At 33.4% G+C, this 25,611-nt stretch overlaps 1 protein-coding gene across 9 annotated transcripts in view; it reads right to left on the bottom strand.

Annotated features, from left to right (window-relative positions):
* Nucleotides 1–25,611, bottom strand: part of LOC106620341 (semaphorin-2A) — a 152,339-nt gene that overhangs the window by 77,436 nt on the left and 49,292 nt on the right. The window contains exons 1-3 of one of the 9 annotated variants that reach the window (XM_036363448.2): nucleotides 23,556–23,622; nucleotides 20,233–20,276; nucleotides 19,418–19,956 (exon numbers count right to left, since the gene is read on the bottom strand). The exons of 1 other annotated variant lie outside the window; for it this stretch is intronic. In XM_036363448.2, the coding sequence (XP_036219341.2) occupies nucleotides 19,418–19,655 (238 nt within the window). In that variant the 5' untranslated portion in view covers nucleotides 19,656–19,956; nucleotides 20,233–20,276; nucleotides 23,556–23,622. Of the gene's footprint in view, nucleotides 1–19,417; nucleotides 20,277–23,524; nucleotides 23,637–25,611 lie in introns of those variants that run through there. 7 more of the 9 variants (XM_036363443.2, XM_070107761.1, XM_036363447.2 and 4 more) reach the window with 7 other exon arrangements.

The following is a 25,611-nucleotide window of genomic DNA, read 5'->3' on the forward strand; positions in this document are numbered from 1 at the left end:
AAATGTAGTTGGAAACACGAAGAGTGCCACTAAAGACCGAACTTAGCAGTAAATAGAATTTTATTTGAAATTAAAATGCAGGCGAGATCTTTGTATATGCACTACAAGCACACACAGACATTTACATGGTATATGTATGTATGTATATGAGTAGAAGCGCACAATGAAAGATGGACGTGCAACATTTTATCAACAATTCACCTGCAATTTGTTGCAATGCGCAGCATCATTACGTGGACATAATCGAAACGACTGCAAGCAGCCATTAAAGCTCAACTTTTAACACATACACACACGTATATACAGTGAGCCCAACTTCGGCACGAGTTGTGAACATTTTTTTGTTATTTAAGTTACAGATATTCGCCGATTTTGCAACTTATGGCGAAACTTAGTTTATCTCGCATTATTTCGAAGCGTTGATTGTTTTTTTTTTTCTTCAACTCTTTTGCTCTTTGCTCTCTTTCTCCTTTATATTATATTTTGAGTGTTTTGCTAAGTTGCATCTTGCTTTTTTTTTGTTTTTAGAGCGCGCGAGATGAGCTCATTGCGCTTAAAAAGTTTAAATGAAGCTGGCAGCTCTAGGTTCAAGTCAAAGTGCCCGCGCAAGAAGATTGCAGCAAGAAAGTGGCGAAGGAGCAAAAGTTTAAAAATTACAAAAGTATTGCACGAAATTGTGAAGACTCAAGGTGAGCGCGCATATGTGTGCCATGGGAGGTGAGGAGGGTTCTCACACACTTCTAGGTGGCAAAAAGTTTCGCGCAGATACTTCACCTGCATAGTTGCATTAAGTTGTGAATCTTTTGAGCGGCTTAAGTATTCAGCGCCAAACTATAGGCAGCAGCAGCAGGCAGCTGTAGACACACTTCCAACTGCAGGCGTTACCTTTTTTGTTGCAACTAATAGCAAGTCTTGCTGGCAGCCAGAGTTGGGCAGTGCTCTCATAATTTATTACGCAATCGTTTAACACCGCCAAATGTAGGCAATCTATTAAGTGATGACCATGAGTGGGGTAGGGGTAAAGGTTATACCTAGGTCGAAAGTGGCGAACCCACTTAGCGGCTATTTGATGCATATAATAATCGCTATTTTTTTTTTGGCGTTGACAAATGTTAAGGCGTTCGATTATTTAAAATCAGTCCTGGTGTTGCGAATATATATGGTGCTTTGATCGCAAGTAACATTTTAAAGTATTTTCATTTATCGGTCACTAGCTGCTACTACAAAGTTATGGATTTCAAACACTTTTTCAAAAAATCTCGTAATATGACGTGAGAATTTTTTGATTGAATTTTATATATTTTTTTTTGATTTTAAGTCGTAACAAGATTTCGTCCTTAATATTTAAAGAAAAAAATACAGTGTGTTCGCGACAGTAAAAGGTAAGTTTATATAAAAGTTCGTCAAAGAAATATTTTCTGTACAAGATAAAAATAAAAAAAACTTAGATATTTTCATTTTTCACATACTTTGAGGTTATGTAAAAATTTCATTTCATTCAAAAACATGTACGTCTTTTCATTATCTACAACTTTGTTATACAATTTTTTTCTATAGGCTTCGTAGTTTTGCCGTTTTTACCTTTAGAGATTCCATCACGCTTCTCTTTACCTCTTATTTACTCTCCATTTTTTTATTTTATCTTCGTTTTCAATGGTTTCAACCTACTTTGAATTTCTATAACATTTTGCCAATACAGAGAGTGAAATGAGATTTTGAAGGCATATTAATGTCAATTGTGGTGTTATTTGTCGAGTTCAATATTTAGTTTCTGAAGTGACTCTAAATTAGCCTGCCACCTAGTTAAAGCCAGTTACCAGAAAATCAAGACTATGTTACTGATTGAACACAAATAAGGACTGATTCGACACTGACGATACGACAAGTTTTCTCACATCACCCTTTGACATTCGCCGTATCTTCGAGAACAACAAAAAATTACGATAATATTAGATTTAGAGAGGAGCACACACAGTTTGTATGATCAGTAAAATAAAGCGGAATCTTAGCTATTGTCAAGGGTCACTAAGAATTCTTATCCCATTAAAATTACCTTTGGCACATCAAAGTCGAAATCGTTCCACTGCAGCACCATCTCTGTACATATATCATGAGAAATCAGTTAACGATGGTAGAGTTCGCGAGGGAGAGGGAGACGAATAAAATAACGTCAAAGTCCGGAAGTTAATAACAAAATTATTTACAAATATTTGAATTTCTAAAAACAAACTTGTGTATCGATCACTCTGCATATAATATTTTTTATACCCTGAACAGAATATATTAAGTTTGCCACGAAGCTTGTAACACACCGAAGAAAACTAATGGTCAGCGTGTTGAGCTGAGCCAATATAGCAATGTCTGTCTGCCTGTATTTACGGAGCTAGTACTTCAGTTTTTGAGATATCTATCTGAAATTTCCAAGAAGCTGTTCATTTGTTGGAGCCGCCGATATCAGATCACTAGAGAATATAACTGCCATACAAACTGAACGATCAAAATCATGACCTTCTATACCCTTTTATGCTATTGATCTCCGTAAGGTATTACAACTTCAGCGTAGCCAAATTTTTTTTTCGCTTTTTTCGTTTTTTTTTTTTTAAGTTATTAAATTCAAAATTTAAAATATTATTTTTTTTATATGCAACTAGAATTTTCATGAGAAACTCAATTAATATTTATTTTCTTTAAAAGTTAATAATTTTTTTGTGTTAAATTACGTACCAGTATATATTAGCATGCATACTTACAAATATTTAAGTATAGTTTATGGTTATGCTAAAGTTATTTACCATCAACCATTGCGCATTGACAGTTTACGAACTCACCTGCAAAAGAGAAAAAGAGAGAGGGGTGAGTAAATAAAAGACACAAATTAATAAAGACTTCGGAAACGTGTGAAACATCTTTAGCGCTTAACAATCTATACTTATTGTTAGTAGCTGATAAAATAGTGCTAAAACATGTCTTTTGTACACATATAACCTTCGCCCCCTTAAATGGAAGACTTGCAGCATGCCTCGGCAATCTTGAGGACAACATGAAATGGGCGTAACGAGCGAATACATATGCCATGGCAAGCGTAACATATACATGCCCAAACCGCACAATAAAAACATGTAGAAATCGAATAACTGCCACATACACACACACACACACACTCTAGCGGTACACACTGCCACAACTGTCATTGCCGCCAACACGGACGCCTGCGATGCCATTATCACTTTTAGCACCTAGCGCAATGCGAAACGGTAATCGCTGGACGGTTGAATGAATGTAAACACACATAAACAAACACACCTATGCACATATGTTTATGCAGTTGACGCACGTCTGATGTGGTGTGATGCGGTAATGGTGGCTGTGCATGTGTGAAAGAGTCAATAAAAGGCGTTATTTACACCATATTCGTAAGCCGTCAGCATGGTGACACACATTCCATATAACTGTAAACGTACATGTGTCAATCGTGCAACGTGTGTACTCCACGGTCGCATCCTTGTGACACAGCGCCGAGCGCCACATAGTTGGTAGCATGTGTTGCAGCACCAAAGTGGGGCAACAACCAACTGGCTTACAGCCATGGGCATTGCGTACGCCGCTACTTCTGTGCCCGTTGCTACTTCACAAATGTGGTGGAAATGCTATAAAAGGTGGACGATGCATTGGAAGCCCATCAATATCTAGCGTTGACATGACATGGTCAATACTTTCGGTATTATGTAGTTACAAAGTTAACACTCGTTTGCCCTGACTACCAACGGTCTGTGAGTGGAAGTCCATTTGACTTTTTTTTCCACTTTTAATGACAAGCGCCAATATTACGGACACATCTTCATATCACAGTCCGACAGTATTTCAGTGGCTGACCTGTAGTTTGTTACCGTTGGTGTACAGACAATATATAAAAGCATAAATATTTATGTATGTCATACAAATATGGGTTCATATAAGTAAGAAATGCGCGAAGGTTCATTCATAAGCTCCAATATAAGTTGTGTGCTCCTTTTTGGCCTGCACCTCCGTCCATACTTCCTGAATAATTTGCCACGCATTTTATGCGAAAACAAGCAATAATTGGGTGCATGCAACATTCAAAATCCACCTTTTGGTTCGGTGATTGTGATTTTGCTGAGTTCACCAAAGAAATTTCCGAAGTCATCTTCGAGCGTTGGGTATCAGCAGGGTGCGGGACATAAGCGGAGCTTACGAAATGAAAACGTGTCAGTAGGTTTTTATTGTTGATATTTTCGTTACTGGTACGAGAGTTTTATACATTTTCGTCAGGTATAAAAGAGTATGAAGCTATATGTTTTTATATCAACTTTGCCTTTGGTGACACATGAGTACGTGTCTATGTACATAATTATGTACAGTTCTGCTTTAATTATAAGAACAGTTCTCTTTTCTTTAATAACTGACATATTACATGCTATTGTTTATATAGATACATTATATTTTTGTTGTAGCAGTTACCTAGTCCCCGATTGGATGGGGTTGCTTGTCATCGAAATCAACTAACGGTAGTTCCAGGAAACGTGCTGTTTCGACGTGGTCGAGCCGTAAAGAGAGGGGTGTTACATGAATGGGGTTAGCTTGGCATACAAAGAGGTGCTTAGAGTCATGCGGGGACTCAGTGCACGCTGAGCATATATGTATTTGGAGTTTCGGTGTCGATTCTCGTCAAGTAGGAGTTTAGGTTCACTTGCGCGAGGGTCACTTTAGATTCGCGGGACAACTCGAGCTGTTCGTGTGCTATAAGTTGTGGTGTCCAAGTACGCCATGCACTGGGATGGAGTCGGTGAAGACAATTAGTGAATAAAGTCTTTGTAGACTTAGTAGGAGAGGGATAAATGATTTTGCTCGCCTCAAAAAGAGTTTGTGAAAATCGACTGTTCCGAGTTTAAATTAGAGTGGCATTAGCATCATTACTTTACAAGAAGTCATCGAACAAAACGATTAGTTCTCCGTATATGTTATGGTATAGCCACTCTTGTTGATGATTATACCAATATGAACCAACGATTTATACATATTTCTGGTAAAGTTGTCCATACAGTAGTCCTGTACTGAAGAACCCGCACCAGACTGCTTCAAAGAAGGAGTTCTAGGTTGTTTACTATAGACGCTCCCAAAACGTTCTATGATTTCGGAATCTCTTGAAATTTTAAGGCTGCTGAATAGTGTTTAAATCATTCTTCAGTCAATCGCCTCAAAATTTTGCTACTATTGCAGATTGAAGTAAAAGGGGGTAATTATTTTTCTTGCTAGTTCCGAACCACTCGTAATTCGAAAAAAATGTCAAGGTTGAAAAGAAAGGCATAAAAGTATATAAATATCTCATAACTGAAAATTCAATGGATGAGAGCATTCATATTAATAAAAATTTCCTAAATAAGATTCAAATATATATAAATTTCCTTCATAGATCCATAAACTTTAACCTATTAATTTTGAATAACTAAGCAAGAATTTTATTGTATTTTGATTATTATATGAAAGAGCAGAATTAACATGTCATTTATTGCTATAATATATAGCTTACAGAAAGATATGCCTATGAAACCACTAACAAACACAAACTGGAGTTCTGAATCATATGCTAATATCTCTATATATTTATATATGTAAATAATTTTAGGACCAAAATGCTCAACAAATATATAATTCTACATAATAAATGTAAATCCACCCTTTGTTAAGAACATGGACGCTTTTTCAATGGAAATATATTCGCTTAAACAACAATCCTTAGTTCATATTATCGAGTATTCACTGTAATATACACACTAATGAAGTTATTAGTTTGTTAATTAAACGACATTGTTAAAACCTCAACACCTGCTACTAATGCCTAACTAAAAGAAAGCAGCAAAAACGAGCACATTAAAAACTCAAATGACCTGAACAAGGTATATATGCTTGTTTACTAGGTATAATAATTGTAGGTAAGGGCATATGCGTTCATGCTCGCATGAAAACCGGCTCGTTAGACAAATCTACCTGCTCACACTGAAGAGTATATCAACATTATTTGCTCGGAAATGAATACATTTCTAGATAATTATAAGCCAGCACCCATTTGAGCCAACCGCACAACAATTCAAACACCGGCTACTTATTATTTCTGCTTTGCACATTTTCTTCCATTTAAAAATTGATGTTAATAGCTAAATCTCTTTTGTTGTTTAATGAAGTTGTCAAACGACAATGTGTTATTTTTGAGGCAAACACTGTGAAATAGAGCAATGCCATTAAAGGCGGAGAGAAATAACTTCAAAGCAGGTAAAGTGATAATATTACTTATAATAAAGAAACAATAGAGTGAAAAATGTGTTGAGAAGGCAAAGGCTCGCCTCACCGCCAGCTGATAATTGCATGCCGCAAGTTGTTTGGCATTTCTAAAAAATAGTAGTTACATAGCCGCTACTGGGAGATTTTTTAAGTATTTGAAATGTATGCTCTTATGACGCCAACAGAGTAAGTAAGCGCCCCACAGAGAAGCTCAAAGTGACCGGACTAGTATCAAATTCTGAAGCTAGTACACTTTCACGAAATTCGAAACAGTTTTAAAATTTTAATTAAATCGTACAAAATGTATACATTCGAGTATGTTATGCAATTTGTGAAACGACAAGGAAGACTTCCTATTCCAAATCCTATTCAATATTTTAAAAGAAAATGTACGTATCCCTTTGCTCTACCGGCGACTTCATCGACCGACAAATTGATTGCTATATCGGACTAGTTTGAAGCTATAGGAAATCCTTACAACAATAGAACAATATTAAAACACTTCCCAGAAGATTAAGCAACTTTCCATTGAAAAGAAGACAACACCGAATCTGTAATGCCTCTTAGTACCCTTAAGTCGAACTAGTTCGCAACTGAGGCTTGACCTACAAGTAAGTAACAATTCATAGATTTATTTAAACTGCGCATGCAAACCTAACCGAATGAGTGCATAGTAAACAAACATATTCGTACATTACATTTCCTATACGTTGCTCAGCTAATGGGCGTAACGCAGCACACTTCCTTGCTCTCTATAGCATATCCATTCGCTCATCTCTGTAATAAACTGATGTAGTTGATTATTCATATCGCTTTATCTTGCCATGTGGCATTCACAAATTTCTTGCCTTTTCGGTTATTTATTGTCTGTCAATTGATGTATCGCTGACGTGCGGCGATAAAATGATTTACTGCCCATTTTAATGTGCATATGACTACATACATAAATAAGAGATGACGATCGTATTGCAGATAATGAGCAGCTCGAGAGCATATTGAAGCATGCTGTGAAATGGTTACTTCTTCTACTTCATTTATATACTCACAGTCCACAATCTTTGCTACTTAATTATTATGTTTATATTTCAATAGTGCTTTTTCGAGTGTTCACAGTCTGTTTGAGTGTTCTAGGAATTTCGATTTTGCAACTACAAACAAATGAACATGTGGACTCGTTTGTATGTACATACCATATTTATAAATGAGCAGGGTCAGCAGATGAATCGTTTTAGAAATTTTATGCTATTAACGTTCTCTATAATTTTGTAAAGGGAAATCGCTAAGAATTCTTTCGTTTTGAAATATGACCCACATTATGTTCGTGAAAGAAACAGCTGAAGAAAATGGAAGAGTAATGATTAATGTTGGAGTCAAACTCTTAAATAAAGTTAATAACAAAGTAGCATTGACAAGTGTCGACATTTTTAGCTCTTATTATTATTTTGCGATTAGAAAAGTATTTAGCCGCTTCTTCTATAATTGGCCAGCTTTTTGCGGACAAAAGTGTTGAGTACTGATAAAGCCTCATTCGTTTTAAGTACCAAAAAAAAAAGTTAGTTTAACTTCTCTAAAGTCGTTGGTAGCCCCAACTTTTATGATTACCAACACAATCAGTGTCTACACTTAAATAAATAAGTTTAGTTCCAGGTCTCTGATAACTAAAATGTCAAAATTCACAAAGGACATCAGCCTCATAGAACTAAGAACTATGAATGAAGAAACAACACTTAATTTAAGAGTTTTTAGAACTGACAGACAACATGCCAAAGACACTTGGCAGGGAACAAAATTATTAAATATAATAAAATTGGGTTACCTAATTTAAATCGTTTGAAAATGTCATAAATGATAGTATATAACGGGGTAATATGAAAAATATCCAGAGCACAGATTAAAGTATCATAAGATTTAAATATATATTTTCATGAAGAAATCTTTGCGTATCGTGTTCGAGGCTTGAACTTTAGGCCACATTAAGTTTGCCAATAACTTTGTAACACGAAGCAAACATCGGAGACCCTATAAAATACAGACGTCCGTCTGTTCATATACTATATATGCGAACTAGTCTCTCAGTTTTTGAGATATCGATCTGAAAGGTTTACACATGTCTTTTTCTACCTAAGAAACAGCTAATGCACAAAACAATAAAATAATCTCCAAATAAATTTTTCAGATCGGATTATTATAGCATAAACTGCAATACAAACTGATCGACCAAAATCGAGTTCTTGTATGGAAAACTTTTCCATTTGAGGCTATATCTGCACGAAAGTCGGCCTGGATTATTATTCAAGACAACAACTCTATCTTCGAAAATATTGTTCAGATCAGATTACTGTGACATATAGCTGCCATACAAACTGACCGATCAATATCGAGATAAAAAACTTTTCATACCCTGTGCAACTGTGAAGGGTATTATAGCTTTGGTGCAGACGAAGTTAGCGTTTTTTCTTGTTCAATATATCTCTGGATTGTTCGGCCTTCAAGCGGTACACTCTAGTGTCCATAGCTTTTACGCTCAGGAATTACTCTATCTATTATACATCAACCTGATCTCCTTTTTAATCTTTATGCCGATTTATTCAACCTGTTTCTTTGAACTAAGTTACCGCTAGCTTAAAGGCACTACATCTTTGCTACCCTAATCGGTTTTCTTCTAGCACGAGCAGCCGTATTTTATTCTTGAGCATTAAACTTCAGTCAAAGAATCAACGGGATATATTGTATATGCATATATATGTATGCATGTATGTTAAAAGTGCACCATCTTTCATTGTTGTTATTGTGCACAAGCAATACACTTTTGACTGACCAAAGTACTAAATGCACAGCTCATGAAATATTGATGTTATGAAGACCAAAGTAGTACGCCTGTCTGAGCTCGACGTACGAAGAACATCAGCTATGCGACTTTATAGCTGAAAGATTGACATACAACTACAGTACGTGCGCACGAGTCTGTGTGTATGTGTATGTGTCAATGTACAATTTGTCGTAAATACAAGAAGATCCATATTTATCCGAGACATGTGCGCATAGTGTACACAGGTCAGGTGAACGTGTTTGTTGCTTCGAGCAAATGGCGCGCTAACAACTTAAGCGCTTTTCTAATCGCATCACGTTTCGGTGAGCGCCTCAACAGGATATTGCAGTAGAGTAGGCAATACTTTGAATCTTATACGTTTCGTGTTTTTTTTTTTTTTTCTTAAGTTTTTCGCTTTTTCTAAGGCGCATAAAAGGCGAAGTTTATCACCAACAGAATGTTGTTGTGTTGTCAATTTGTTGTTGTTTGTTCGTATTGCTTATTTTTTTTTGTGCAGAAAAGGCGGCATGTTAAAATTTTATTGTTGTTGTTGTTTTAGTCATTGTAGAACTTAAGGCTTTTGATGATGCAAAAATTGCATGCTTACGATCTTGGGCAAAAGGAAAATAAATAAAGAGCAAAAAATAAAAAGGTAAAAGAAAAAAATATATTTTTAGTAGAACCGAAGCATACACGAAAATAAACATGTCGAAATAGTGTTTTTGCGCTGCTAAAATAATATATCTGAGACAATTGTCTCTAGGGCGTAAGTGTTTCAACTGCTGCCACAATAACCGCTACATAACCATAGACTACCAGATAGTTGCAACAATATTATCATGCATGCGTTTCAAGGCATTTTGACGATTCAAATGCCGCAAAGCATACTTGAACGTGCAGTCGTAAAACACGCAAACTGGACATGAACAAGCGGTAGCAACCCACCCGAGTACAACTCTTGCGTAATTTAAGACACTACAAGGATGTCGACGAGAGCAGCCCTAACATAACATTCTTGAATGTGGTTCACAATACATGCAGCGAAAATGCCAAAGCAACACTGCTGCAGCAGCCACAAACAGCGGCAAGTACGTCCACAGCATCAGCAACAATAATAGTGATGCAACAACAGCGGTTGCATGTTGCATGTGCCACAAAGCTCGAAATGCATATGTACAGGCAAGTATATATTGCTGACATATCCTTTGAAGACTTTGGCACGCTTACTGTGGCAAAAGGAATTTCTAAGTGGAGGTGTAGTGTGTTATTCTCGGAAAAGAGCAGTGTAAAAATTATGGATTTCTAAACTAAATATCTTAGATATCTGGAGAAGCTTTTCGAATGCGTTTGCGTGCGTCTCATTTTCATTCCCCAAATAAATTAGGGTACTTTTATCAAAAAAATCTCGTATTCCTTACTTAATGTCATAAGGCTATTTCTTGACGAATTTAACCCAATTGGTAACCAAACTTTTTGTGGTAAGAAAGTTAGAACTTGACAAAAACCGATAACCGGAAACCGATATCTAATTTGCGTCCTCTGTTGACACTTAAAATAAAAGGGTTGTTAGGTAACATTCCAGTTATATGGAACTGGAAAATTTTAATAATAAAAATATATGAAAATACTTGTTCAGTAGTGTAATGGTCTCATTAAACTACATCTCTTCCAATCTAGTAGAGCTGTACTTTATAAAAGGGTATCCGAATTCGCAAAAATTAGAAAAAACCTTAATTTCGGTTGCACCGAACTATCGTTCGCAAATACTTAAATCAAATTAATGAACTTAATTTTGTTCGGTCAGTTTGTATGACAGCTGAGAAATATTTTTTTCAAAAAAAATATATCATAGTCGATCTCGTCTATATTCTTTTAATATGAAATTTGTTTTTATACGAAAAAAATTTTTTTGAGAGCATGTATCACGCTTTCGTTACACTGTTCCGCCTGAATAGAAGCATTTATTACATGCAACTACACAAATAAGTCTAAGTTTGAGTGTGGTATGCACATAGTTCCTCGGAATGTTTACATGCATAGTATCTCCAAATAAAAAAAGGACCAAATCCATCTTATCACCATAAAACTATGCACAGCGCAATGTTGCTTGCGTCTGCATACCGCTGATCGAATAAAAATAATATATGCGATGCCAAATGGAAACTTTAAAACTGAAAACTGCAGCAGACTGCGAAATCATAAATTATTCAGGACAACACTTGCAGCCAAATGTATACACCAACACATACACGCGAATACATATAAGTACACTTTAAGTGGCAGTGCAACAAAAATCAGCATATAAGGAAGTACTACGAGTGTACTCGTATAGACACTTTGAAGAGCACTGTGGCATGCCGACACGAAGCGTTAAGGTTCAAGCTTGCAGTTGTCATGCCGAAGAATGTTTAAAGACAGCTTTGGTTAGCAGGGCGTGAAACTTTCGCAAGTGTAGTGCCAAATACTGCAGGAATTCGGTCGAAAAAGAATTTGAAATAAAATAAAATTTGCTATGTAGACTTTTACGACAGTTTTTTGAAATGGTTTAAAAATAAAAAAATTCCTTTATGGCTGACGATTAAAAGCTTTGTAGCTGCAATTGAGCTTTCTGGTTAAAAATTAAGCAATTTCAAAAATTTTCAAGGAGCTTGTTTGTGTTTTTAGTTGGCAACACTGCTTTCGCTAAGATATTTATTTACTTGGAAATGCTTATTTGCCTTCACTTCGTTTGCTGATGCCGCACAAAACTTGCTTGGCAATTATTGAGTGTATAAAAAATTAAATTAATTTTTATGCTCATATCATTCTTTTTTTCAAAGCTTAACAGCGCCATGCTAAATTTTGATTAATCGTCATATTTTTTACTTCTTTTAACTGCCACATTTTTCAACCTTTTTGCCTCTTGCTTTTTATCGACTTTCGTGTTGCCTATAAAGTATTTTGTGGTCAGCTCATTGAAATGTTTAATGACTCAATATTGCGGTGAAACTGAGGTGGCTTGATTGGTTGGCTGATACTAAAATATATATACATACACATACATAATCTAACATATCAATATAAGGGGTAACATAAATACGCACGAAACGCCTTTCTTCTATAAAAAAAAAAAATACAACCAGTTCTTTGCCGCGGTGGCAGCATATGGGAACGAGCGTGGTTTTGGACCATGTGTTTGCAGCTCATTAGCGGACAGCCGCGACTGGAATCACTTCACACAGAAATATTGACTTGTAAATTTATGCATTTGTGTATGTGTGTGTATGCCAACATCTTGAGCAATGAGTAATAATAATACCTTGAAAATTTTATTGTTTCGTTGCAAAATTTTTATGAAGTCGTAAATAAGTTGGACATATTGCTTCAAGCATTAAATATTAGTTATTAGAAATATTTTTCGAGTATATACGCATATATATAATATAATAAAGTACATTTACATATATGTATAAGTATATATTAGTGGTAGCAAGGAAGCGAGTGCGTTTCAGGCTTTTAAAAATAAATTTGGTATGCGAGCCATTCCTGCCTTAGCTGAACCACTTCGATAGGGTAAGAATGAATTCCGCGTTATGCGGTACACTTTAACAGTGAAACTACATATAGTCATACTTATAAATGTGGACTCAAAGGCATTAGCGTTAAAGGGCTAAGTAATAAATAACTTACGCATAAGCCACAATTTATAATACCGAAGATTATATTATGAACAATATTTTTGTCAATTTTATTGAAAATAATGTTTATGGTGACATTTAAAACAAACAAATTTGGGAGAATGTCCGGTCCCATAAAGTTAAAAATAGATTAAAAAAAAGTTTATAAATAAGTGGTGTATCAACAAGATGATTATATTTTGAAGGGACTTGCGACATTATTCTAGATTAAAAATTTTCTTTTGTTATTTGGTTTCAGAGTACTAGAAGGGTTGAAATCGTTGGTATGGTCACTTGTTAATTTTTAGAGACCCCCCCAATACATCAGCTGGTAGTTTTAGAAATTTTTCTTTTATTAATTTTTTGATTTTTTTCTCTATTCTTGTAATTTTAAAAAGTAACTAACAAAGAAATAATTAGTAAAAATATGAATTGTCTTTTTTTCACCACACTTCGAGAAATACCTGAAATTCATACCTGTTGACAATAATATCCCCTTGTGCGTCTGGTGTGGTCAAAAGCATATTTAACATAGCTTATAGGTAGGGCTATGCTTTGATTTAAAATCTCTTTTCTACTCCCTTCTTCTGAACAAAATATGCAGATACAGTTATTTCATTTGCTTAATGACGGTTTCTGAGTTGATCTCATGGTATTTAAAGAAATTAATTTACTAATACACTGGAGGTTTTACTTCTTTTCCACTCTCAGAGCACCTAAGAACACTAACCCGAAGAAAACACAATCATCTTTTTGGGGAGGAATGTTCGAGGACTAGTTCGCATATATACAGACAGTCAGATGTACAGACGGACATGGCTAAATCGAGTCAGCTTGTCTAGCTAATCATTTATATATATGTATATTTTTTATAGGGTCGATGTTCATTTCTGGAAGTTACGAATTCCATGGCAAACTTAAAATACCCTGTTCAGGGTATTATTAGGAAAAGTAAGTTTATTATTTCGGATGATATGCGAATCAATGACATTTAGTCCACTATTGAAAAATCTGCCCATCTTTATGTCTTGAAAATATTATATTATCAACAGATTCTTGTCCTATGTTATTGTCTAAAACGGAAAATCTAAGTATGCTTAGAATTCCATTAAATATTAGAGAAGATATGATTTCCCTTTCATATTGGAAATTACATCGTAAGTAATCAATCAATCATCTAAATCAATTTCTCAAAAGACGTTTTAAAGTCTTTGGATAATAATATTATCGAAAAGAGAGCGTTAAATGCTCTAAGCTATGCTCTCACTCCTGAGAGTATTGAATTAATAAATTTTAGGGAGTTTAGAAAAATTGTTCAAACTTTTAGTTTACATCGAGCATCTCACTTAATACAACCGAAAAATTAATAAAAGGTTATTACGATAGATGGCGCTAGAGTCAAATTGGTACAAATATCTTATTTAGGGTATGGTTTGGGTCATATTTACGCTGTATATATTGGTAACGGAAAGGAAAATGTACTTGAAAAATTACTACACACTGATAGGTGATAGGTACAGAGGTACAATAAAATTGCTTATATTTGAAAGAAACAGCTTGTCCTATTTCTTTCTGAGGATAGTTAATAAAGTGAAATTTAATAAATTGGTTAACACCGAGTAAGAATTTTTCAATGCTTAAAAATATTGCGTCCGGATCAACAAAGACTAAAGGTACGGTTCAAAAATGCCTATAGACTTACATTAGATGATGATAAAAAGATCAAACATAAAAATTTGTTACGAATAAGAAAGAAAGTCGTAAATATTACAATGCTATATGTTATACTGCTACCAAATTTTTAGACATCATCTGAATCAAACTGATGCCACTCAAGGTAAACAGAGTCAATGAAAGTGATTTTACACACGCGCGATAAATATATAATATTTTCGAGCTGTCACTATGCAAGACAAAGTTATGGTATAACATATACATATGTATGTATATGAAGAAATCACGGAACTAGCAATATATCGAAATGTTTTTGGATAATTTATTTTATATTATTTTAGATTTTATTTACAACTATTTGGTGAAGCAGTATGGTATTAAAACACATAAAAGCATTAGTCTGTAAAATATCTTGTACTCACTTTTTAGAATATAAGTACAGAGTTATTATATACCTATGACCAATAAAAATAATATAATAAAATAAATTATATAATCAAATTCTTCTTAGAAAATGTTTAATATATTTAAAAATTAACCAACTTATAAAAATTTATAGTTTCTGGAATAATTTTTCAAAAAAACAACTAAGAAAACAACAGCCTCTTCTAGGAAATAATAAAATGAACTCACAAATAGCTTTCTTTTAAGTTAACCGACCTCAGATCGCCCATAATTAATTTTCTATCAATTTTTTAAATTTATTCTTTAGTTTCTAATGGGTTTCATCTTACCATGATTTTTTTGCTTTTAAAAATTTTCTACCCTGGCCTATATATTATATAAAAATTTCGACATAAATTTTTGAACATTCGAAACAGCGTGCAGTTTTTGAGATATGGCATTTACCAACTTTCCAAATATGCATCGAACTTTTAATTTTCAGTCGTATTATTTATCTCTTTTTGTTGAAATCAAACTGCAATCAATTCCAAATTGACTGCGATTAATTAAAATAATTACTTCATTATTTTGCGTATCAATTGAATGTCAGTGATGGCTTAAACGATTTTCTGTCATTCATTATGATTATTTTGGGTTTAATTTTCAATTTGAAAGGCAATGACGCGCATGCGCAGCTGTCGCTACAAGCATCGATGATCATATGCGCACATACATTAATATGTTTGTTTGCATGTGTATTCTTGAAGTGCAGCTGGTCAATTGATAAAGTGAAATTTGCGTTGATATTAACTGTTGTTGTATATGCAAATATATTAAAGTGTAATGGAAATAAAAATGCAAATTTAATTATGTAACTGGCAAAAACATGTGGGCGATACATGTGAACACACATTCACACACAAATGTGTACACACCTACGCGTATTTAATTTTAAGCTGCGGGCGTGCTCGGCAAATTTAAGCCTCCAATGCATAATTAAATTGCTCATAATGTGCTGTGATTACATGCTAATGAAATGCAACAGCGCAGCCGAACAATGGGATGAGACTGTTGAGGCAAATGTAGCAGTAACAGTATTGTTGCCGTAGCTGACCTCGAGGTCACTGTTAGCGCAGCGCACATTATGTGCGCATGATTATGTTGTCAAGGTATTGGTTATCCATCTGGCTGTATACCGTTCCAGCGAAATGCTGCTGCGTCGCTGATAGCGCTCGGATTATGCATGTATTGGTGTGACACGTAAGGTCGGTTGTAAAGTGAAGAGTTTATTTTTTCACTAGGGCATCAGCATTAAGAATGCAAAATATTGCAATTAAATTATTAAATATGTATTAAGGGATAATCGCGGTGATGTCGTATTGAGTAAATGTTAAAATTACAATATACAATTCTGGGTAAAATCATAATATTTGTGGAAAAGCGATAAGTTAGCGTGGAAAATAAAAAATATTTGAAAACTACTTAATGCAAGGGGAAAAATTAATGCATACATTTGAATTAAATATAATCTTTTGCAAGCAATTTCGACTAATTGCAGACAGGGCCCTCAAAATGGGGGGAAGGCTAACAAGCCCATATTCCTTAATAAGCATTAAATGGCAATGTTGGAGTCACTGATAACTCTGACAGTTTATTTCTTTTCGCTAAACAGAGGAAGGTTATTTGTTCACTTTGCTCATGTACCGGAAAATAATTCTTATTACTAAAAGTTCGTAACATTTCCATATAGCTAAGTGTTGTTGAGACGCGAAATAAAGAGCGCTCGGGCACTTCAAGGCGCTGGTGTGAAACTTTAAATGCGGTTTTCTCAAAACCTCTCAGTAGATTTTGATGAAATTTATACAGCTTTAAGAATACATAATAAACTCGGGCATGATCGAAGGATTTTTTTTTTCAAAAATTTCGATTTTTTAAGACCAATAAACTGTGGATTTTTTACCAAAAATGTAGAAAAAATTTTCTGAGGCTGCCATTTTATTAATTAAAAAATTAAATAATTATTAAAATATATAATATATATATATAATTATTAAAATTTATAAAAATTAAATAATTAAAATTTAATAACAAAAAGCTTCGTTCAGGCCCAGGATTATCTACTTATAAAACAAATTTTTTCCATCCGATTGATTTTAGATGAACTTCTAAGGACTTATGGTTGTCACCGCAAGGACTTTTTTATGAAACTTAGTCAACACAGACAGCTATAACTTTGGAAATTAAAATTTTCATTTATTAAATTTTCGTGACTTCAAGTCAAAACATTGTACAACATAATAATGCCATAATACTACTTTTGTGAAATAACATGATTTAATAACAAAAAAAATTACTGAAAATTCTAAAGTTTTCGTGCCTCTGTGTACCCCTAACCTCTTAAAGGCTGAAAATCTAGTACACTTTCTATGAAAAAGAGTAATTTCCATATTCTTTATAGTTTGTAGTAATAATTGGATTATAGCAATGTTTTGCTACTGATACGGAAAGGTGGCTCTGAATAGGAACCATTTATTAGTGCGTCGAAGACAATGAATCCAATGAACGTCCATCATCGTACTATTGGATCATATATTGGTCTGATTCTTCTTTCTTGAAAATATGTCCTTATTAAAGAAATTTTAGAGATTTAATACGATCTATCTATCTATGAATTTCGGCCATTAAAACCCAGAGAATATACCCATTGCTACTTTTGAAAAATTTTCAATTCTACAGACGGTGCTATCAACGAATGAAGCAACAAATATATTTTGTGACCAGAAAGTTTCCGGAAATTGTTATTTAAACTGCCTGCGCTGCATATTTGTCAGCACTTGTTCTTTTAGTTAAGTTGGTAGTACTGTCCTTAATTACTATGCCAAAAATGAGCACGATCTGTTAACCCCTTTGTTTGCAACAGCTGTTGAAATCAGTCGACCTCAGTAGTGTTTTGCGATTTTTAGAATGGAAAAAAATATTGAACAAAGAATTTGCATCAAATTTTGTGTTTCGAACCAAATTTCGGGTGCGTAATCTTTGCAAATGTTAGAAAAAGCTTACATTGAATCTAATCTATCGAAAGCCCAAGTCTATGACTGGTACGAAGCCTTTAAGGTTGGTCGAGAAACCGTCGAAGACATGCCTCGTTTCGGTCGCCCTTCGACGTCTTCCACTGATGATAACACTATATAAGTGGAGAAAGTCGCGCTTGAAAACGGTCATGCGTGTATTAGAGAGATAGTAAGCTAAACGTCGGCCGTGAAGCAGCTCGTTTGATTTTGACCGATAATTTGGGCATGAGATTTTGCAAAAAGACCACCATAGTTGTGAACGACTTTAAGACCAATAACTAGTTCAAGACCATCGATCAACCACCGTATTCACTAGTTTTGGCCCCATGCGACTTTTTTTGGTTCCCAAACTAAAGTTACCACCCCGTGGAACCCATTTTGTTTCGATTGAGGCCGTAAAAGAAAATTTGCAGAGTTAACTAAAAGCGATCCCGGACAACGCCTACAAGGCACGTTTCGATGGAATGGAAATATGAGTGGCATATATTGATGAAGATTAAAAATTTGTCGTTTTATTTACAATTTCCGAAAACTTTCTGTATGTACGCGAACTTTTTATTTGAAAAGTTTTCTTTATGAAATTATTGACAAACAAATTAGTCAGATCGGACAGCTGCTATTCAAACTGACTGAATCAATATAAAGATTTTTTAATATCCTTTTATGCTATAAAATGCACCTGTGAAGGGTATTATAGCTTCGATGTAGCCGAAGTTAACGTTTTTTTCTTGTTTTTACTTAATTTAGCACTTAACTGAAGTTGCAAAAAGCTTAACCCTCAGTGCCCAAAGGCATCATTGTATGGCATAATGTCTCTGTAAAACAAAGTCAAAATTTTTTTGTTATATTTATTGCAAAAATATCTATAAAACTAGGTCCAAAAAAGTGTGGGCAATGGGTTAGGATTCAAATATTCAAAAGAAGAGCTCAAAGAAAATTCGCTATTGGAATGCTGGAGGTCTAACTGCAATCAAAATCAAAGGTGGACTGTACCATTACTCAAATGACATTCATAAAATGCTCAATATAACAAACAATTATATAAATGATATGCTTCAGCTCATTACAGCACCCTGGGAGCTCTTAAAACGCTTACCCCAGTTATTGAGCTTTAAATTATTTATTTGCATAATCGCACAGTTTACACGATAATTTTCAATTGACCAGTTTTAAACGCCTTTTATGCCACTTTACCGGTTTAACTCATTTAATGCTTGTAATTTTTTGGTTTCAAAGCGAGTAAGTGGAGGAAAATGAAAAATATTGCCAACAACTCTTGACACTTTTTTGTCGTGCTTTTTGTCACAAGAAATTTCGCAAATAAATTACAATAAAATGAAATTGCACGTTAAACTCTTTTTAAAATATTACTCAAATGTGAAAATGTGATTGTAGCACAAAAAAAAAAAAAATTAAAATAAAAAAATCAAACAAGTAAAAGCTAAAAAAAATTAAGACCGCATAAAAACCAAGCAAATATTTGAATGTCCGTATGTCTGTGTATTTGGTATGTGTTTTTTGTTTACCTCTCTTGTGTTTCGCATAATTCGTGACCTCGTTGCTGCAGCACGGCTGTTCGTAGTAAAAATTCCATGTATTCTCATAATCGCAGGATATGTGTGGCACACACTGCAATAGCAACAAAACTGCACTGTAGAAAAACAACATTGATGATTTTATTTTTGTTGTTGTTGTTGTTCTAGCTGGTTTTGCTGGTCGCCGCAATTGGATTATTGTGGTGTTGGGATTTTGTGTGGGCGGCATTTTTTGTCTTTGTTGTTGTTGTTACGCGAATTGTACGCGCCACAACTTTTTTACGCTCGTTTATTATTATTATTTTGTTGTAGTTGTTTTTGTATATTGTGTTGTTATTGTTTTTGTATATTTTGTTGTTTTTATATCTTTTGTTGTTGTGGTTGTTGTTTCCACTTATTTTGTTGTTGTTGGGGTTGTTGTTTTTATATCTTTTGTTGTTGTTTCCAATTATTTTGTTGTTGTTATATTATACTTTTTTTCGCTTTTGGTTGTTGTTGTTTTTTAAATTTTTTTGTTGCTGTGTTTTCTGCTGTTAATGAATGTATAGTTTTTTGTAATATTTATTTACTTTTTATTTATACTCTCTCTACACATACATGCATACATACATATGTGTAAATATGTATATTTTTAATATTTTTTATTTCACACGCCGTTGTTGTTGTTGTTTTTCATTAAGCTCGCATTGTTTTCCAGTTATTTATACAATATTACTATTTATGATGTTTTCACTGCCCGCATGCGGTGAACGTATGCACGTGCATGTATTTGTGTGCATCTGAAATTTATGCTTGATCCTTTTTACCTTAATGCCGGCGCGTTGCGTACGTGCCTTTTGCCTGAAATGGGCTTTTTTGCCAATGAATTATTGTTATTAAATTTATTTGTTTACTATTTAAGACGAATAAATGCCGTTCATTGATATTATTATTTATTGCATTATTATATGGCGCGTCGCTTTTTGTTGTTCCTATTGCTTTTCATTATTATTTTTGTTATTTATTTGTTTATACAATTTTTACACGGTGGCGCGTTGAACAGTGTAGTGATAATAAATATTTCATTATTGTTTTATTTTTGTGCTTTTCAATATGGTCCATCAGCGAATTTATATTGCGAATGCATTAAAGGTGATATATTTATTTATAAGGTATTAAAAGCCCACAAGTACATACAAGTACATACTTGTTATTTTGAATTTCTTTTGTAGGGGAAAAGTGAGGTATATGAAGTTAAAAATGCGCTTATATATAATTATTTGTATGCGTGTTTGAAAACAAAATCAACTTTTAAGTGCGTAAATCCAAATGGGGTTTAAATAGCTTAAGTATATACTAATTTATCTCTGCCCTTGTTACTGAACAAAATGATATTGTAATTAGAAAGCTAAGATAAAATTATTCGCACGTAAATTATATAAATATATCAGCTAGAACTAATAAGCTTTCCTTTAACTTTAGATAAGGACGAATCGAACACACAGCTGGTATAAAATGTTTAGACTGGCATAAATAGTTAGCGATTCAACATATAACGGTAATATGGCTTTAATGTTATACCATATATTATAATATATTGAATTCGACGCTATAACTTCGATGTGCTTTAACATAGAAACTGTTGAAAAGAGCGCAGAACTCAAACATAACGAGCTGGTAAGTGGTTAATCGAAAATGGCTTGAGTATATTTATTATGAAGCTATTACAAAATTGCTACAGCTTTTCCATGAAAAGTACATAATTGTGAATAAAATCAGAATACTTATGAAAAAGCATTATGTCAAGGTAGGAAATAAAAATTATTTGAAAACTACTTAACGTCAGTGAAAAACTAAAAATAAAGGATTAAAAATAAGCTTTTGCAACCGATTTTGACTAGGTAAGATATTGATTGCTGGTTGAGTTCTCAACATATATGAACGGATTGACTAAACGGATGATATTCCTTAAGTATAAAATCACACCATTGAAGACACTGATAAGTCTTATTTTTTTTTGCTTTCTCATGTACGTGAAAAAAATGTGCTACTATAAGTGTGTGAAGTAACTGTATGGCTAACATCAAGTGCTGGAGACCGCGGTAGACAATGAAACCAACCTTCCATAGAACCAATTTTCCCACTAAGCTAATGCGGTGATTTTTTCAAACGCTCATTCAGCGGATTAATATGCTAAAAATACTGAAAACTTCGTTTCGATTCTATGAGAAGGCATCATATGATAAATAGTTAGACCACGCCCTTACAAAGTATGGCATATTAGGAAGTTATATTCAAATATCTATAGATTTGTTTTGAAATCCGAATCTTTCTTTTTTTTTCCTTTTTTTAAGATTTATTGTTCGGTATTAAACTAAGCTATTAATAATGCCTTGTTTGATGTGTCGGACAGTTTTTTATCGAACAAAGTCTCTCGTAAGATAATTTATTATTGATCTTATTTAATGAATTAACTTTGAAGAAGATGAGAAATCGCAAATGTTGAAACTCATACACTTCTATGGAACTCAGAAGCGTCACAAAAAAAAAAAAAAAAAAATATGGTTCCACGAAAAAGCGTTTCTAAATCTAGTCCTGGTGGCAAACCTAGGATTGCGAAAAAAAATATTTATTTAACCTAAAGAAATATTCAACTTTCATTCGTTTTTCAAAAACGAAAATTTGGTTACCACTTGTGGAAATAATGCATTATTTATTGAAATTAATTGAGATATATGAATGAAAAAACACATTGCAACAACAATTGGAGTATGTTGCAAATAAGTAGGTTTAGTTTTTGATCTCACCATAAAATAAGCGAATCTAAAGGGCATATATTCTCAACATTGGACTTATTGTGGGTTATAAGAAATACAAAATTTCATTAACTTGAGAAAATACTCTGCAGGACTCTTAATATTCCAGGCACAGTAAAACATGTTTAAAAAAATGGAAATTTTTTAAACCGATAATTTAAAATAACTAACGCAAGAGATATTTCTACAGATTTCGACGAGTTCATTTATATATTTACAATAAACACAAAGTATGCATTCATTTCACAAATAATATTTGTTTCCTCTCTGCTTTTTGGTGTCTTTCAAGAACACCACTCCACAGATTCCAAGCTGATACGACGCGCTTGTATACATATTTATTGCATTTGTGTTTGTTTTGAAATTTTCTTTATTTTGAATTTCATTGGAAAAAGTCAAAGAGCAAACCACAATGACAGACGAATAAAGAAAAGGCACAAAAATAACAGCACAGCGGAAAACTGGTTTCAGACAATTCGTATGCCTACACAACAATTAACCGCAAAGGAAATGTGTATATGAGCATGAGTATATAAGGTAAATACATACATGTACGTAAATATAGCAACATGGATGGCGAGAAAATGGGAGCGCTTGAGCGGATACAAAGAAGTGCCCATTGGAGAGCGAATACTACCTATGTTTATATTTATAGGCGAGGTGTTGCCAGTTAGATAAAAAAAATATTTTTGTAAAGTCATTAATTCATTTTATAAGGTGTACAAATATATATAAAAAAAATCAATAATTTGGCAAACCACAAACTTTAGTGACTTTTTTTGCGAAAAGAGGTTTTTAAAATCACTTTAATATTATATGCGTCCCTAAACTATTCAATAAAACAAATTTTCTTTATATATTTCAAATTAGAAAACCGATTTCATTGATTTTTCGCATAAGACGAGTAGAAATTTAAACTTTTATTTTTCGCCTCTCTGGCAACTTTTACTAAACAAGGAGAGTTCTTGTGAATTCCGCAAGACAAATAGGTACACATTTCATATGGTCAATACTTCTTAGAAATAAAATAATAAATAAATAGGAAGGAATTAATGCAACTTTAATGAGGTAACGATTTTTTAATTAATTTATAAAAAACCATAATTCTTTTATTTAAAAGTATGAAGCAAAATTTATTTGCGCACTTTTTAGCGGTAAATTCAAGTTTTTAAATTTCTTTTCATCATTTCTTCCATATCACAAATTCAAATACTGCACACTTCTTTAAGAAATATCAGAATTCACTAAAATATAAAATAATATCGCGAAAAAATATATTTTTATTTCAAATAGAAATGCATACAGATATTTGTATGAGAGCACATATATACAACTTTTATTTAAGTATATGTAAACCGCACGAAATCTCCAATATCCGCTACACCACATACGTCTCTCTATACTAACACCGCTCAGATCACTGAACCGCTTCAACAAATACAATTTGCTGCTGCCATAAAATGTCCAGTGTTTTTAGTGATCTTCAAGAAGTGTTTCATTTCCAATTAGTTCCAGTGGCAATTACAAGAAAACAACAAACCAAGTAAATTCCAATAGAGTTTGTTTTGCTATGCTGTGGAAGTTGCTGGAAGGCAAACAAACCATATGGAGAGCGTGCCTGAGTGTGTGGGAGAGCCGGAGCAGGTAAACAAAAGTCACTTGATCGCTGCAGTAAAAATGCAAGAAGCAGCAATAATAAAAGTGATGGTTTATTAATGAGAGAATTCGTTTTATGGCAATAATTTGCTTTCTTTTGATTTAAAATAAATTTTTATTGCGGTATATGAGTAAAAGAAGTGTAAAATGAAGAAATTTGTGTATTCTAAAGCTAAATAAGTTGGAGAGCAGAGACGTATCAAACTTTTCAATCAGCTTGTATACGGAAATCGTTAGCAGTCTGAAGAGATATTAGCTAAAGTATGGCTCTCTTAAAAATCCACTTATGCTGTGCTGCCATACGAAGTAAAAAATAAATAAAAAAATTTTCTGTATTTTCGTAGGTAAAACTTCTATATTTATTTAAAAATGTTACTATACTTTGCTTAAAGGTTAATCACTAGGGTGGAGCTTGGCCTGAGAATAAATCTGTAGATTATAAAAAAGAACATTTTGGGACAAAAAAAAAATTTTGTTAACATCAGTTTTAAAGTAAAATTCAAGTTAAAATTTTTTTTGGGCAGGAAAAAATTATTTTTGGTTTAAGCGCTTTACATTTATATAAAGATTATCGAATGTGACGGTTTTTGACTCAAAATTTATTTTAACGCTTAAGGAAAGAATGTTGTCGTTTGAGACTTTTTTTTTAAACTCCAATAATGGCCAGAAAAAATTTGTTTAAGTTGATAACTTTTAATTGGCCAGAAAGACTACTCTCCACAGTTTCTAGAACACTTATCAAAAATTTTTTATAAAAATTTTAACTCGAAAATTTACTTTAAAACTGAGTGGGCCGCATCTAGATGGTAAAAAAATTTTTTTTTGTCCAAAATTTTCTATTTTTATAATCTACAAATTTTACCCTTAGGCTAAGCAAAAATAATTTTTTTTTCTCTCCACCCTATTAATCACGTGCTTTGTAATTCGAGGTCGTTTTATCATAACAAAACGATCCATTTTCAAAGAAACCCTCATGCAAGCCAGAAACTGTAACTAGCGCCTAAATGTATGCAAATAAATAATTATAAATATTTAAGTTCAAAACTACTTCAAAACGGCATAGTTTAAATGCTGGTAGTTTGAATTCTGGTATAGTCTATTTGGCAACATTGTGAATCAAATGGAAAAATTACCAAAACCCGGAAAGAAGCTCTATACAGTAGAAAATTACACAACAAAAATATAAGGTCCGCTAAAAAGGAGTCCACTAGATTGTTTGCATAAACTTGACATCTTAGTTTTTCACACCGTCTAGCGTATTCCAATCATATTTATATAACGCAAGATACATACAAAATATTAAAGCCAAATATAGGAAAAATAATTTATTTATTTTTACTAGATCTAATATTCTTATTGCCAGTAGACCGGGTTGCTGTTGTTCTGCTTGACCTTGCATCTAGCACAACAAATAAATATCTATGTATAGAATACATCGTGTGTTACTTGATCAAACTATTAATAAGTTCGAAACATCTTTTATATTTTCTTAAAGGTTTTTTGAATTCTGCATGGTGTGTTCGAATTTATAATATACGGCTGAATTTTAAATTTGGATGGTCGGTGGCAACTCTACTCGAAAATATTTCTAAATTAAGGGTAAGCCAGTCAAACTTTTTCCCATAATTAAAAATGTGACTAAATAAAAGCTATCCAGAATACTTTGCTTTTGTATTGCTTTTTACTTGATTTGTTTGAGTATGAGAAATTGTAGGTCATTAAGAAGGGCATTTA

Source organism: Bactrocera oleae, chromosome 4, assembly GCF_042242935.1.
Source record: "Bactrocera oleae isolate idBacOlea1 chromosome 4, idBacOlea1, whole genome shotgun sequence".
NCBI classification, from domain to species: Eukaryota; Metazoa; Arthropoda; class Insecta; order Diptera; family Tephritidae; genus Bactrocera; species Bactrocera oleae.